The sequence below is a fragment of the Rhinopithecus roxellana genome, chromosome 6 (genome assembly GCF_007565055.1).
Source record: "Rhinopithecus roxellana isolate Shanxi Qingling chromosome 6, ASM756505v1, whole genome shotgun sequence".
In the NCBI taxonomy this organism is placed as follows: domain Eukaryota; kingdom Metazoa; phylum Chordata; class Mammalia; order Primates; family Cercopithecidae; genus Rhinopithecus; species Rhinopithecus roxellana.
Genome location: NC_044554.1, coordinates 20118571 through 20131016, shown reverse-complemented (window position 1 = coordinate 20131016; position 12446 = coordinate 20118571). Strand labels below are relative to the sequence as shown.

Genomic DNA, 12446 nt, shown 5'->3' with positions numbered 1-12446 from the left:
ACAAATTTGCTTTAACCCCCACATTACTAACTCTAAACTAGTGTCTTTTCAACCTAAAATGTATGTGATTGGTAGAGTGGCATGATTATATGCATAATGTTTATGTGACTTGTGAAACCATTTTAATTACAAATCTTGACATAAATATTATTTCTTACATTCTTATATTTATTTGAGCATCTCAGTTTTTGGCTATCTGTAATTGGGAAATACGAGTACATTTCTTATTTGATTTAGCTTATTTGGATCCTCTAATTTCAATATTTCCTCTACATTTTGAGAATATCCAAAGAAATATATTGCCAGCTTGTTACTGGCGGCATATTTGTATGAGTCTGCAGCAACCTAAGTTCTTGCTTCCTCAGAAGAAAGAACTTGACCAAGGGGCCTAAGACAGAGTGAGAGACCAAAGCAAGTTCTAGAACAGGAGTTAAAAGTGCATTGAAAAGCTTTAGAGCAGGAATTAAAGGAAGGAAAATACAATTGTGTGACTTGAGAAATCAAGTTTGTAGTTTTGGCCTTTGACTTGGGGGGTTACAGGTTCACATACTTCTGGGGTCTTGGGTCCCTTCTCCCTTGATTCCTGCCTTGGGGTAGGCTGTCCGCAGGCATGGTGGCCTGCCAGCACGTGGGAGGGTAGCATGCACAGTGTGTTTACTGGAGTTGTGCCCGTGCTCGCTTGAGGCGTTCTTCCCTTCCCAGTCTAGCATTCCTAAAAGAAGGTCAGATACCAGTAAAACTCCCCCGTTTTGCCCGTTAATGCACATGCTTGAGCTCACTCACCCAGCTCCTGAGATCTTATTGGGAAGCTGCCGATCACCAGTTTCAGGTGTTTCCATCTACTGGGAGACTGTGTTTCCCTGGCACTGTTAACAGCGGAGGGTGTCCAGGTTCTTGGCATCTTGAGCAAAGAGTTGGACAAAACACACAAAGCAAGGAAGGAATGAAGGGTTTTATTGAAAAGGAAAGTACACTCCACAGTGTGGGAGTGGGCGTGAGCATAGGGGCTCAAAGTCCCCGTTACAGAATTTTCTGGAGTTTAAATATCCTCTATTTGGGGTACGACCTGTGTAAAGGAAAGGGATGAGGTAAAGTTACAAAGTCATTTACCCGGTGTATGCCCTGTGGAGAGGATATTTCCTGTCATAGCTGAAGTGTGAATTGGCTTGACGCTCCCTGCCTCCAGACCCTATTTTCCTGCCTCAGCACCAGCTGCAGCCAGTTATTATTTTAGAGAGACATGACATGTGATAACTGCCTGACCATCACCCGTTGGTCGTCTGACATTACTGGTTGGGGGTGGGGACTCTCTTCACTTATTCATGTCTGACTATCTACCTACTGTAACAAACTGACAAATAACGTTGTGTAAATAGTAGAACTTTTCTATGAATAGGTATCCCACCTGAAATAAAATCAGTTATGTTTCTTCTTTGAAGATGATTTTGAACGGTGAGTGAAACATTTTACCATGTCTAAAGTTCATAGTTACAGACCAAATGTGAATTTTCCAATCCTAATGACTTATACAGTTATTATAAAAATTCATTTGTAGTCATCTTTCTTTGGATAATGAAATCATTGTTTTAATGTTAACAAAATGAGATTGTCACTTTATAATGTTGGTGTGGAGGAGAAAGTAATATTAATGATCAAACTTAAACTTATGTATTGGCCGGTTACATTGGCTCACCACGCCTGTAATCCCAGGACTTTGGGAGGCCAGATTGGGTGGATCATGAGATCAGGAGAGCGAGACCATCCTAACTAACATGGTGAAACCCCATCTCTACTAAAAATACAAAAACTTAGCCAGGCGTGGTCATGGGCGCCTGTAATCCCAGATACTCGGGAGGCTGCAGCAGGAGAATCGCTTGAACCCGGGAGGCAGAGGTTGCAGTGAGCTGAGATTGCACCACTGCACTCCAGCCTGGGCAACAGAGCAAGACTCTGTCTCAAAAAAACAAAACAAAACAAAAAATCTTATGTATTGTATTTTAAGAATACACATTCGGTTCCGAACTTTTGACTTAACATTTGGAGATTCTTTCCTTCTCTCATAGTTGTAGCTACACCCAATATGTGCAAAATACAAGATACTCATATTGGTTCCCCTTGAATTGTATGTGTTTCGATTTTTATGAGATTTGGAATACATTCAGCACATGGCAATGGCTTAATATATACAATGTTTTTTGATTACTAAATACTTATATAAATAATATTCTAAGTCAGTAGTCCTGTGTCTAAATAGCTTTCTTTTAAAAAGTATTGTAACATCTCATTGCTTCTTTTTTTTAATTTAGATCGGGGTACTGTGCAAAAAGTGGTTGTTCTTCCTACTAACAACTCTGTCAGTGGCGAGCTCATTCTGGAGGAGCTGGAAGTCTTTAAGGTTTGAACATCTCTTCTATTAATCTCAGAACATGCATGATGAGTGGAATTCTTTAATCTTACGGCCACTTGGGAGGAAACCATATTTGATAAAAGATCAAATAAATGAATGTTATGAATTTTTGAGGGTAGGAAAACACCAGATAAAATAAGAAATACAGAACAAATATTTTTGCAAAGTATTTTCCTACATTTCAAGTTATCTTAACATAAAAGGATTCTTTCTGTTTTTAAGCTATCATCACAACTTGAAGAATTGTGGTCATCATTATTTTTTAAAAAATGAGTTCTAGTTGTCAAGGTCTGGAAGATTTTGCCATGAAAGGGCTTTTATCATTTGCTTCACAAGCCACTGAAACCCAAATACTTGCACATTATTGATTGTTAGATAAGCTTTCTCATATCTTTTTAGCCAGTAATTTCATGAAAAACGACTCTGTTTTCTCTTGTTTTATTGCCTTTAACTCAGATGTCATTTCAGTTAAATAAAACAAATGTTGTCTCTTTACCACTCAGAACTTCATGTTCTATCAGAACTTGAGATTTCATTGTATTATTCTCCTTGTCCTTGAATTTGGGATAAAAAAAGAAAAAGGACAGAAAAATAAAACCCTACCCAAGGGAAGTTCAGTACTGTAAGATCTCACCTGATCAGGGCGGAGTGCCTGTTCTTTATCTGTGAGCCAGGAGAGGGGATTTGTGGTGTCCTGCCATGCCCTTCTCTGCTCACAGTCTCAGTCACTGTAGTTCACATGGTGCTTTTTATCTGCATTTGGAAAGATGGGTAAAGCGCAGCGGAGGAGCTATTAGAATTGCAAAGAAAGTTTGGCATGGAATCAATCCTGCTGCAGACCACTATTTCCAACTAAACCAATTAAGAAACAATGGCCCAGACACAACAAAAGACCTGAGTCAGCCTAGAACTGAGTAAAAGTAGCACTTCAGAACTCCCAGTAACAGACTATTGCTAGTCCAGCAAATTGCTTTGCTTAGTTGAGTAGACTTAGAATGTATTGACTCACTAATAGACATTCCCACAGTCACCAAAAATACTGACTTTATAAGCACGTAAGGGGGTAGGGTGCAGCGCTGTTAAATTTAGGTAATAAATTTTAAATGTAAAGAAATATGTAATAGAATCAAATAAAAAATTTCCGGAACTCTGGCAAGTTTCCTTCTACATTATTAAATTTATACTTTTTAATGCTAGACTAACTGACACAGGTTCTTTGTGATTGGCATGTTAAAATTGGGCTCATAAAATGACGTTAATGATATTCAGACGTGCTTTTTTCATGCTTTGTTTTATAAAGAAATTGATTTTTTCACTAGATTAACCAAAATTACATTATATAGAACATATTTTTTTTTTCTCATTCAACTCTGTAGGGACAACTTGGCTTGCCAAAAATTAAGTGCCTTATTCTGGAGTATTCTTGAAGACAGCAAAAATGTCGTATAGCAGCACTTCATTTTTTATACTGAAATATCACCTTTTGATTATCAGGAAATGTTAAATTAAGTGAGCATGACATAAGCCTAAACATACATGTTACAGAAAGAAACATGAGTTACTCTGATCACGTGCTAACTACTTATGGTCTGTCATATGAGTTATGCTGGTGTTATCATCTTGAATAATAAACTCTCAGTAGAACAACAGAGTCAGTCAGAATGCATGGTGGGGGACATCAGCTCAAGAGACACCAAAAAAAGTCTGAGTTTTCTTACTAATGTGTGTGCCAGTGATTGATATGGCCAAGTCAGGAGACACAGTTACCGAATACAGTTACTGTCTTCAGCATGGTGTTTGTGTCACATTTCTGAGGTGGGGTAAAAATAATTGGGTGTGTATGATATACTGTGATGAGCATGTGAGGAAATAATGCATTTAAATTGAAAAGTTTTCTTAGCTAAGTGTCACACTGATGTACTGCAGAAAATTCAGTGTGACTTTGAAAAACCAGGAGCTTTGTTTTTATACAGTGCAGGACCATAATCTCTTCTTTTAGTCCTCTGTTCCACGTTTTCTGGCAATAAGTCTAGTTTCCCTGAGCTTAACTAGAATTGGAAGTATAACTACTAGTAACTGTCTAGCTGATTATAAGTTGCAACATTTGTATATGTGTATATGCATGTGTGTGCGCGCACATGTGCACGCACGTATTTATATGGGATGATCAAAAATTGTTGCAATGAAGAATTAAAGATATCACTGTTTTCCCTTTTAAAATGTTGGTCAATACATGCAGCTCCAGAAAGCAAAATAACTGGGGTACACTTGATTTTGAGAGCTTGTTCCCACCTGAGTTATTCAAGTAAAGCTCATGGATCTTAATCACTTTACCAGAAGTCTAATTTTTTTTTTTTTTTGAAATGGGTTTCACTCTTGTTACCCAGGCTGGAGTGCCATGGCACAATCTTGGCTCACTGCAACCTCCACCTCCTGGGTTCAAGCGATTCTCCTGCCTTAGCCTCCTGAGTAGTGGGGATTACAGGATTACAGGCATGTGCCACCGCACTCAGTTAATTTTGTAGTAGAGACAGGGTTTCACCATTTTGGCCAGGCTGGTCTTGAACTCCTGACCTCAGGTGATCGCCCATCTCAGCCTCCCAAAGTGCTGGGATTGCAGGCATGAGCCACTGCACCCTGCCAGAAGTCTAATTTTTAATCATTAAAAGTAACGGATAATTTTTAAGAAGTAGTCAAGTTATGAATAATTTGCAAGCACATTACTATTTCAGAAAATTCTTAGGTTCTTTCATTCATTCACATTTTATCAAAAGAGAACCTTTTCTAACAATATTTTTTGTTTGCAACAATGAGTATTAACTAGTATGGTTCAGCCTAATATATTATCTTTCCAAAATAGCACTGGCAAGTGAACAATAGTGTCTTATGCAGAGTGCTTGTGTTGCGGAGGAATTAGGTAGTGTACCATTCCACGTCTTCCTCCACCTGAGTCCATGGATCTGATTCTGAATTATTCGTTGTACTGAATATTCCAAAAGTTTCCTTTTCAGATTTTCATTTTTTGTTCTAGTGCCTATATCGATACATGTGTTTTAATTACTACATTTTTTTTTTTTTTTTTTTTTTTTTTTTGAGACGGAGTTTTGCTCTTGTTGCCCAGGCTGGAGTGCAATGGTGCAATCTCAGCTCACTGCAACCTCTGACTCCCAGGTTCAAGCAATTCTCCTGCCTCAGCCTCCCGAGTAGCTGGGATTACAGGTGCCCACCACCATGCCTGGCTAATTTTTGTATTTTTAGTAGAGATGGGGTTTTACCATGTTGGCCAGGCTGGTCTCAAACTTTAGTTTAGGTATATATCTGTGTAACAACTCTATCCTTAGTTTCCAAAGAGAAAGTGTACTTTATAGACAAGTATATGCAAATGTGCTATATATGACAAGTACTTTTAAAGTAGATGTGTATATAAAGAAAAATGATTTCTTCTTGAGATTTAATAGAAAAACATCTGAATGTAAAATCCTTTTAAGGAGTATTTGAGCAACTAACATGTTGTTTTCTAATATTTTAGAATCATGCTCCTATAACGACAATGAAAATTTCATCTAAAAAGGTAAAAACTAAGCTATTTTATGTTCTTTGCTTATTAAAATGTTTTGTTATTATGCGACATTATATTTTATAACTTCTGAATAATTAGTTCTCGTATTAACAAAATAAATAATACCGCTTAAAGTATACCGCAAAGTCACCTTTAATTTTGATGTAGAACTTACTAGTTATTAGTGAAAGACTGAATAGGTTTATTTTTGTATAAAAGTTTGTCAGAGCAGAACATATATACAGCAAGATATTCCAACATTTTGTATATCCGATTTTCTCAAATATTACGGTGTGTGAAGCCAACTAAAATAAAAATAATCTTTCTGAGAAGAATTTAGCATAAAGTTTGGGCTACTCTATAACGTCACAACATTGTTAGAGGCTTGGAATAAGTAATCAGTCCTCTCTTAAGTTTCTACTGTTGTCACATATTTGAAATACGCAGTGCATTCTTTTATGCTTATTTTAAAGGAAATATTATTTCCTAGGATTTAAACATGTCAAAAAAAAAAAAAAAAAAGGAAAGTCTCAAATCTAAGGGTTCAGGAATTGGAAAAGAAATATTTGACTATAATTGAAATCCTCAAATTAATTGTCTGATCTGTCCTACACATGCAAATATACAATGATCATGGAAATAAAAAGTACAATCCCATTATATACATGAGCAAACCATGTACCTCTCCATTCCCAAAAGGTATTATTTAAAAAAAAATTTTTAAGGTACAGAGTAATATAGTCAGAATGGAGTAGGCTTCCAAATAGGCTTGACATGCATTTGCATCCCTATCTGACCATAATATACGAACAAATCAAGTAACTTCACTGACCTATAAGTTTCTACATTTGTAAGGTAATGCTTTGCTCACAAACAAGTTAATTTATATAAATTACCTAGAATAAAGTGGGTCCTCAGTAAATGCTGTCTGTGTAAAAGCCCGAGACCTATTTTTTTTGGAATACACAATAAAGGTTTTATGTGTTAGCACAACTGATTACATAATTCTGTAGCTCTTCACCATATTTGGTTTGTTAGAGATGAAGTAGTATTTTATAGTCAGTCTTACACTCTTTTCACATCACTGAATTTTATTAGGGAAAATAAATAAGGTACAATGGAGCTAACGATCTCATCTGTAAAAATGTTTGTATGGTGCATAACAAACATTTTCCCAAGTAACGAGAAGCCATTCGTCATTTTGTCTAATGTCCTAGGGAGCGGATCTCAAGTCAGAATTGTCTTTGAAGTCAGCAGGGAAGCCCTGTGTTTACAGTAGTTAATGGAAAGAGCAAGTATCAGGGCAAGATTCGAAATGGACAAAGTCATTTGTGTGGCATAGTAATCCTGTATGCAAGTTTTAACTGTAGTTACGTATTACATCTGCCTTCAACATCTTAAATTGTAGATAATTTAAAATGTCTCATTAAAACAGTGAGATTCAAGGCAAAGATAATTATTTGACTTTTTGGAAATCATTTGTACAACTGCATACTGCATCGTTTTTTCAGTGCGAGAGGACTACAGATTGTTAATGACATCTTATGTGTGTTTAAATAACTTTCTCAGTATTTCTCATGTTATCCATTTGATGCTCTTATTTTTTTAGTTTGTTCTTTTACTCCATATAACAGAAAATAGTAGGACTAATAAAAATTATATTATCTAGAATGAAACTACCTGTGTCCTACACTCAAATACACTAGTATCCTTAAAGTATTTTAATGAAGCTGATAAATTTACTGTATTACTTACTAATTTATTCAATAAACATTTATTTCAAATGTCCCTGGACAAATGGTTATTGTCAAAACATGCAGTTGTTTTCTTGTAGTTTGAATGTTTCAACTGGAGACTAGTCAATTTCAGCACAATTTCTGAAAAGTCAATGTAGGAATAAAATTATTAGATGTAATAGAGTGAGATGTGATTCAAATAACTGATTAGAATTTAAAACATATATTGATAGTTTAATTGATATTTTACTGTACTTTTTACCATTAATTAACATTCATTGAGCAACTTATGAGCCAGAAACTATTCCAAGCATTTTATGTGGAGGAAACCCTTACAACATTTATTTCTTACTAAAACTCCATATGGTAAGTGCCATGTTATCCTAATTTTACTAATGAGGAAGCTGTGATTCCGAAAAGTTGCACAGCAAATTTGTAGCTGAGTTGAGATTTGGATCTAGGAAGTCTGGTTCCAGAGCTTCAGGGCCTGGTGGACACATGGTATCTCCAGAGATTTAATCTTTAAATGTATATGTATGTGTACATGGAGGAGTACACACACACCCATACATCCACGTCTATTCAAGTTTCAGCATACAGATTCTGTGCTAACTTGAGTTATATCAGTCCTTTGGAAAGTAAGGAGTGTCAATTAAGAGACATATTCCTTCAACTCCTGAGAACCATATTATGCCCAGCTAAAGGAATCAAACCATTATATTAGAAGCAGTATACATCCTACAATTGAAAGAGGATGAAATTTTCATTCATGAGATTTTTAGGATGATGAAGATCACTGGATCAAGCAGAATTTTAACACATGTATAAATATAAATACTGATGTTATTCTAAATAATTATTTTTAAGTAGTTTTAATGAGTAACATGCCACTTTCAAAGGCATGTGACAAAAATGTTCTTTTTTATTTCATCCAATACTTACTATCTACCATTTTTTCCTTGTAAACTTAAAATGCCCTTTATTTTAAACCAGACTTTCTCAAATTTACAAAGTAATGTGTGGCCACACTTAAAAAATAAGAATGCTTCCTTGTGCTTTGCTAAGACACTGCATTCAAAGAAAAAAAATCATAACTTAAATCTGTAATATATTAGCTCAAATCTGAGAGAACAATGAATCCCAATGTCTAAAACACATTACCAGTCTATATGGTGCTTTGAGCTTTTCTTTTTTAACAGGAAAGTGGTAATGTTATAGGCATATCAATGTAGGAAAATTCTATTTGTTTTGGCTTTATACCCTTCTGTGCTTTGCTTCATGTTTTTAGTTGGTTCCAAAATGAATCCAAGGGTTTGTGAGCATATATTATAATGTGTTCCTGCTGAAAGTCTTCTTTTAACTTCCACATCTGAAATAAATCATCATCATTCCTTTAATAGCAACAGTTGTATGTGAGTTCCAATGAAGGGGTTTCCCAAGTGTCTCTGCATCGCTGCCACATCTATGGTACAGCCTGTGCTGACTGCTGCCTGGCACGGGACCCTTATTGCGCCTGGGATGGCCATTCCTGCTCCAGATTCTACCCAACTGGGAAACGGTGAGCACTAAACAGTTCAACATCCAAATGTATGACACCAGACAATATAGAAGTGTTTCACATCTTTAGAATTAGTTCTATTGCTGTTTCTTTAAATGACATTAAAAGTAGAAGCTGTGTTTAGCACCACACATAGTATTTGAATGAATAAAATGGTAATGCGTTGTAACTTGAGATTCTCATAGATATGGCAAGTCCAGAGTACAGTACTTTGGAAAAAGTCCTTTCTCCCTTCAGAGCTCCTCTGTAACACCTACTCCTCTAGGACCCATCAAATATTTCAAGTAGCATTTAGCTTTTTTCTTTTTTTGCATCATCTAATTTATGTCCTTTTTATTTTACTTATTATTTGTTTATTTATTTTTGAGACAGAGTCTCATTTCTGTCGCCAAGGCTGGAGTGCAGTGGCGTAATCTTGTCTCACTGCAACCTCCGCCTCCCTGCAACCTCTGCCTCTCGGGTTCAAGCAGTTCTCTGCCTCAGCCTCCCAAGTAGCTGGGATTACAGGCACCCGCCACCATGCCCAGCTAATTTTTGTATTTTTAGTAGAGACAGGGTTTCACCATCTTGGCCAGGCTAGCCTTGAACTCCTGACCTCGTGATCCACCCACCTCGGACTCCCAAAGTGTTGGGATTACAGGCATGAGCCACCGCTCCTGGCTGTCTTTTTTATTTTATATGCTTTAGTGTATCCTTAAAACCCACCTTCCTAGGATTTCTCTACATTGCTTAATTATCTTGTAAACAAGAATACAATATAATTATCTTACAATGCTGGTTCGAGTTCAAGCTACAAGAGTATTATTTCAGCATGGATACCTTGATTTGCTTTCAGAACCTTGATGACCACGCTTTATCCTTGGAGTGGTGACTGCGTGATTACTGGTTGGGTTAAGAAAGAAAGGCAGTCTGAGGCAGGGTACTTTTTATCCAAATGGAAACCTAGGCGGGAAACGGCATCAACTTGTACCAAATTGGAAGGAACCACAAGTAGAGAAATTGAAAAGGAATATGCAGAATTCAGAGTCAGCCAAGGTCATAGCTATTTTCAGTCATACAGTGAATGACATGGGTCATGATGGTGACAGGGCTAAAACCTTTGAAAAGTAGGGTTAGCAGAGGGAGCAAATAGTAGCAGCCATGAGCACGAGTGATCTTTCAAGTAAAGCACTGGGGTGATGGTGCTTTATGGTTTTTATTCTCTACGTTCCTTTGAGGCCCTTAACAGATTATAACAACCTTAGTGCTTTTGTGTATTAATAGTATTCTGATCCTCTTATTCATTAGTTCAATAAATATTTTCACTGGAAATATATTTTCCAGGCATTGTTTTAGAAGCTAGGCGTATAACAGGAAAAAAGACAAAAAAATTCTGTCTTCAGGAATAATGCATTCTAAAGAGAAAAGATTGATAATAAATAAATAAGGAAAACCCCTGGTATATCAAATAATAACACGATCTATGAATTTAAAAAGGGCAGAGAAAGTAGATACGATATGTGGTAAGCAGGAGGTTGTGAAGTTAAATGGGTGTCAAAAAGGGCCTTACTGCAGATATACTGTGTGAGCAAGGACTTGATGTGGAATGCACCAAGACATTATCTAGCAGAGTAACATTCCAGGAAGAGGGACCAATAATCTCTAACACTGGAGGATGCCAGGATTGTTCAAGAAACAGCTCTAAAGCTAATGAGGCTGCGCTGTAATGAGAAAAAGGAATGATAGGAAGAAATGAGGTCAGAATGCCACATAATGTCAGACTTTGTAAGTAATTGAAAAGTTTTTATTTAAAGTGAAATGGAAAACAGCTGAGGAGTTTTGAACATGTGAATGGTAGTGTTTGGCTTTGGTTTCAAAAGATCACTGGTTGGATTTGGCTTACTTTGAAGACCTTGTTGTAGGAAGAGGTTGGAGGTAGACGGGAAGGGGTGGCAGAAGCTGCATGACAGGAAGCTACTGCCATCATCTAGGTGAGATATAATGGTGACTTGTAGAGGGATAATAAAGATAGAGGTGGCAAAAAAAAAAATGATCTGATGCTTGACAGAGCTCACAGAATCTGTTGATGTATTTGGATGTGGGAGGTTAGAGAAATAGAGGAGTCAAAAATGATCCAAGTTCTCAGAACTGAACATTAGGATTTATATAGAGGTCACTTCCTGAGAAAGAAAAGACTGTGAAAGGAGCAGGTTTGTGGGGAGAAAGAGGATGTTACGTTAATGGTATCAATAAGATGTTCACACGGGGATGTTGAGTAGGCAGTTAGAAATATGAATCTGGAGTAGAAAGGAGTGGCCTGGGCTGGATCATTTGAGATTCTTAATGGCATGAGATAGGAAGAGAACTCCCACTCTTCAAAACAGGAGTCTCGTAGATGCGTTCCAAGACTCTGTGTTCCTCCATGTTAATTTAGGTGCTAGCGAGGAGGTCCCTGACTTCTTTTGATGTCTATCTAGAATTTCTAGACATCATTACTCTGTGATCTTTCATCTTAATATGGGGCTGGAGGCCTCAACCTGGACAGAGTGTGAGGGAGGCAAATTTCAAATGTAATCTCACATAAGAAGTGATTTTTGTGGCCACTGTTGGTATTTTTCAACCATATTTGTTTTTCACTGCCAATTATGATAGTAGCGATATGTTAAATTACCATAACTCTTTGTAAGGCGATACTGTTTACTTGGTAAGACGCTCTAAAAATTTGCCTCTCTAGCACCTGCAATATAATCTTTAATTTATTAAGCAGATTCGGTGCTGAAGGAAGCTGAAGCACTGTACTTTCCAAGGAAGAAAGGGATATGGGGACTGTAAGTGGACTTTTACCATAGTTGTATAGGTATACCAGTTATTATATAATGTAAGGGAAGTGGACATCAGTACTCCTTCTCTGCAAAGACTGGTTTTGACCAATAAGCATTTTTATGTAACAAATAATATTTCTCAAGTAAAATTCCATACTGTATATAGACTGTCATTGCATACTAGAGATACTTTTTTACATTTTAGAAGTTGCTGCCCAATATGGGCTAGCTCATTTGTTTGCATATTTTCCCACCTATTACAACCCCAAGTATCCTTTCTAAGATGTGTGCTTAAATATAGATTCTACATTGTCATTCTACCACCACAAATTATAATTTTAATCATACTTTTTAAATAAAGAAATGAGTCTATCATGCAGTTCTT

The 12446-nt window shown here is 36.7% G+C and overlaps 1 protein-coding gene across 1 annotated transcript in view; it reads left to right on the top strand.

The window, feature by feature from the left end:
• Positions 1–12446, top strand: part of SEMA3C (semaphorin 3C) — a 180157-nt gene that overhangs the window by 154797 nt on the left and 12914 nt on the right. Inside the window, exons 13-15 of the mRNA XM_010386802.2 lie at positions 2307–2395; positions 5937–5978; positions 9103–9260. Coding sequence (XP_010385104.1) covers positions 2307–2395; positions 5937–5978; positions 9103–9260 — 289 coding nt within the window. The remainder of the gene's footprint in view (positions 1–2306; positions 2396–5936; positions 5979–9102; positions 9261–12446) is intronic.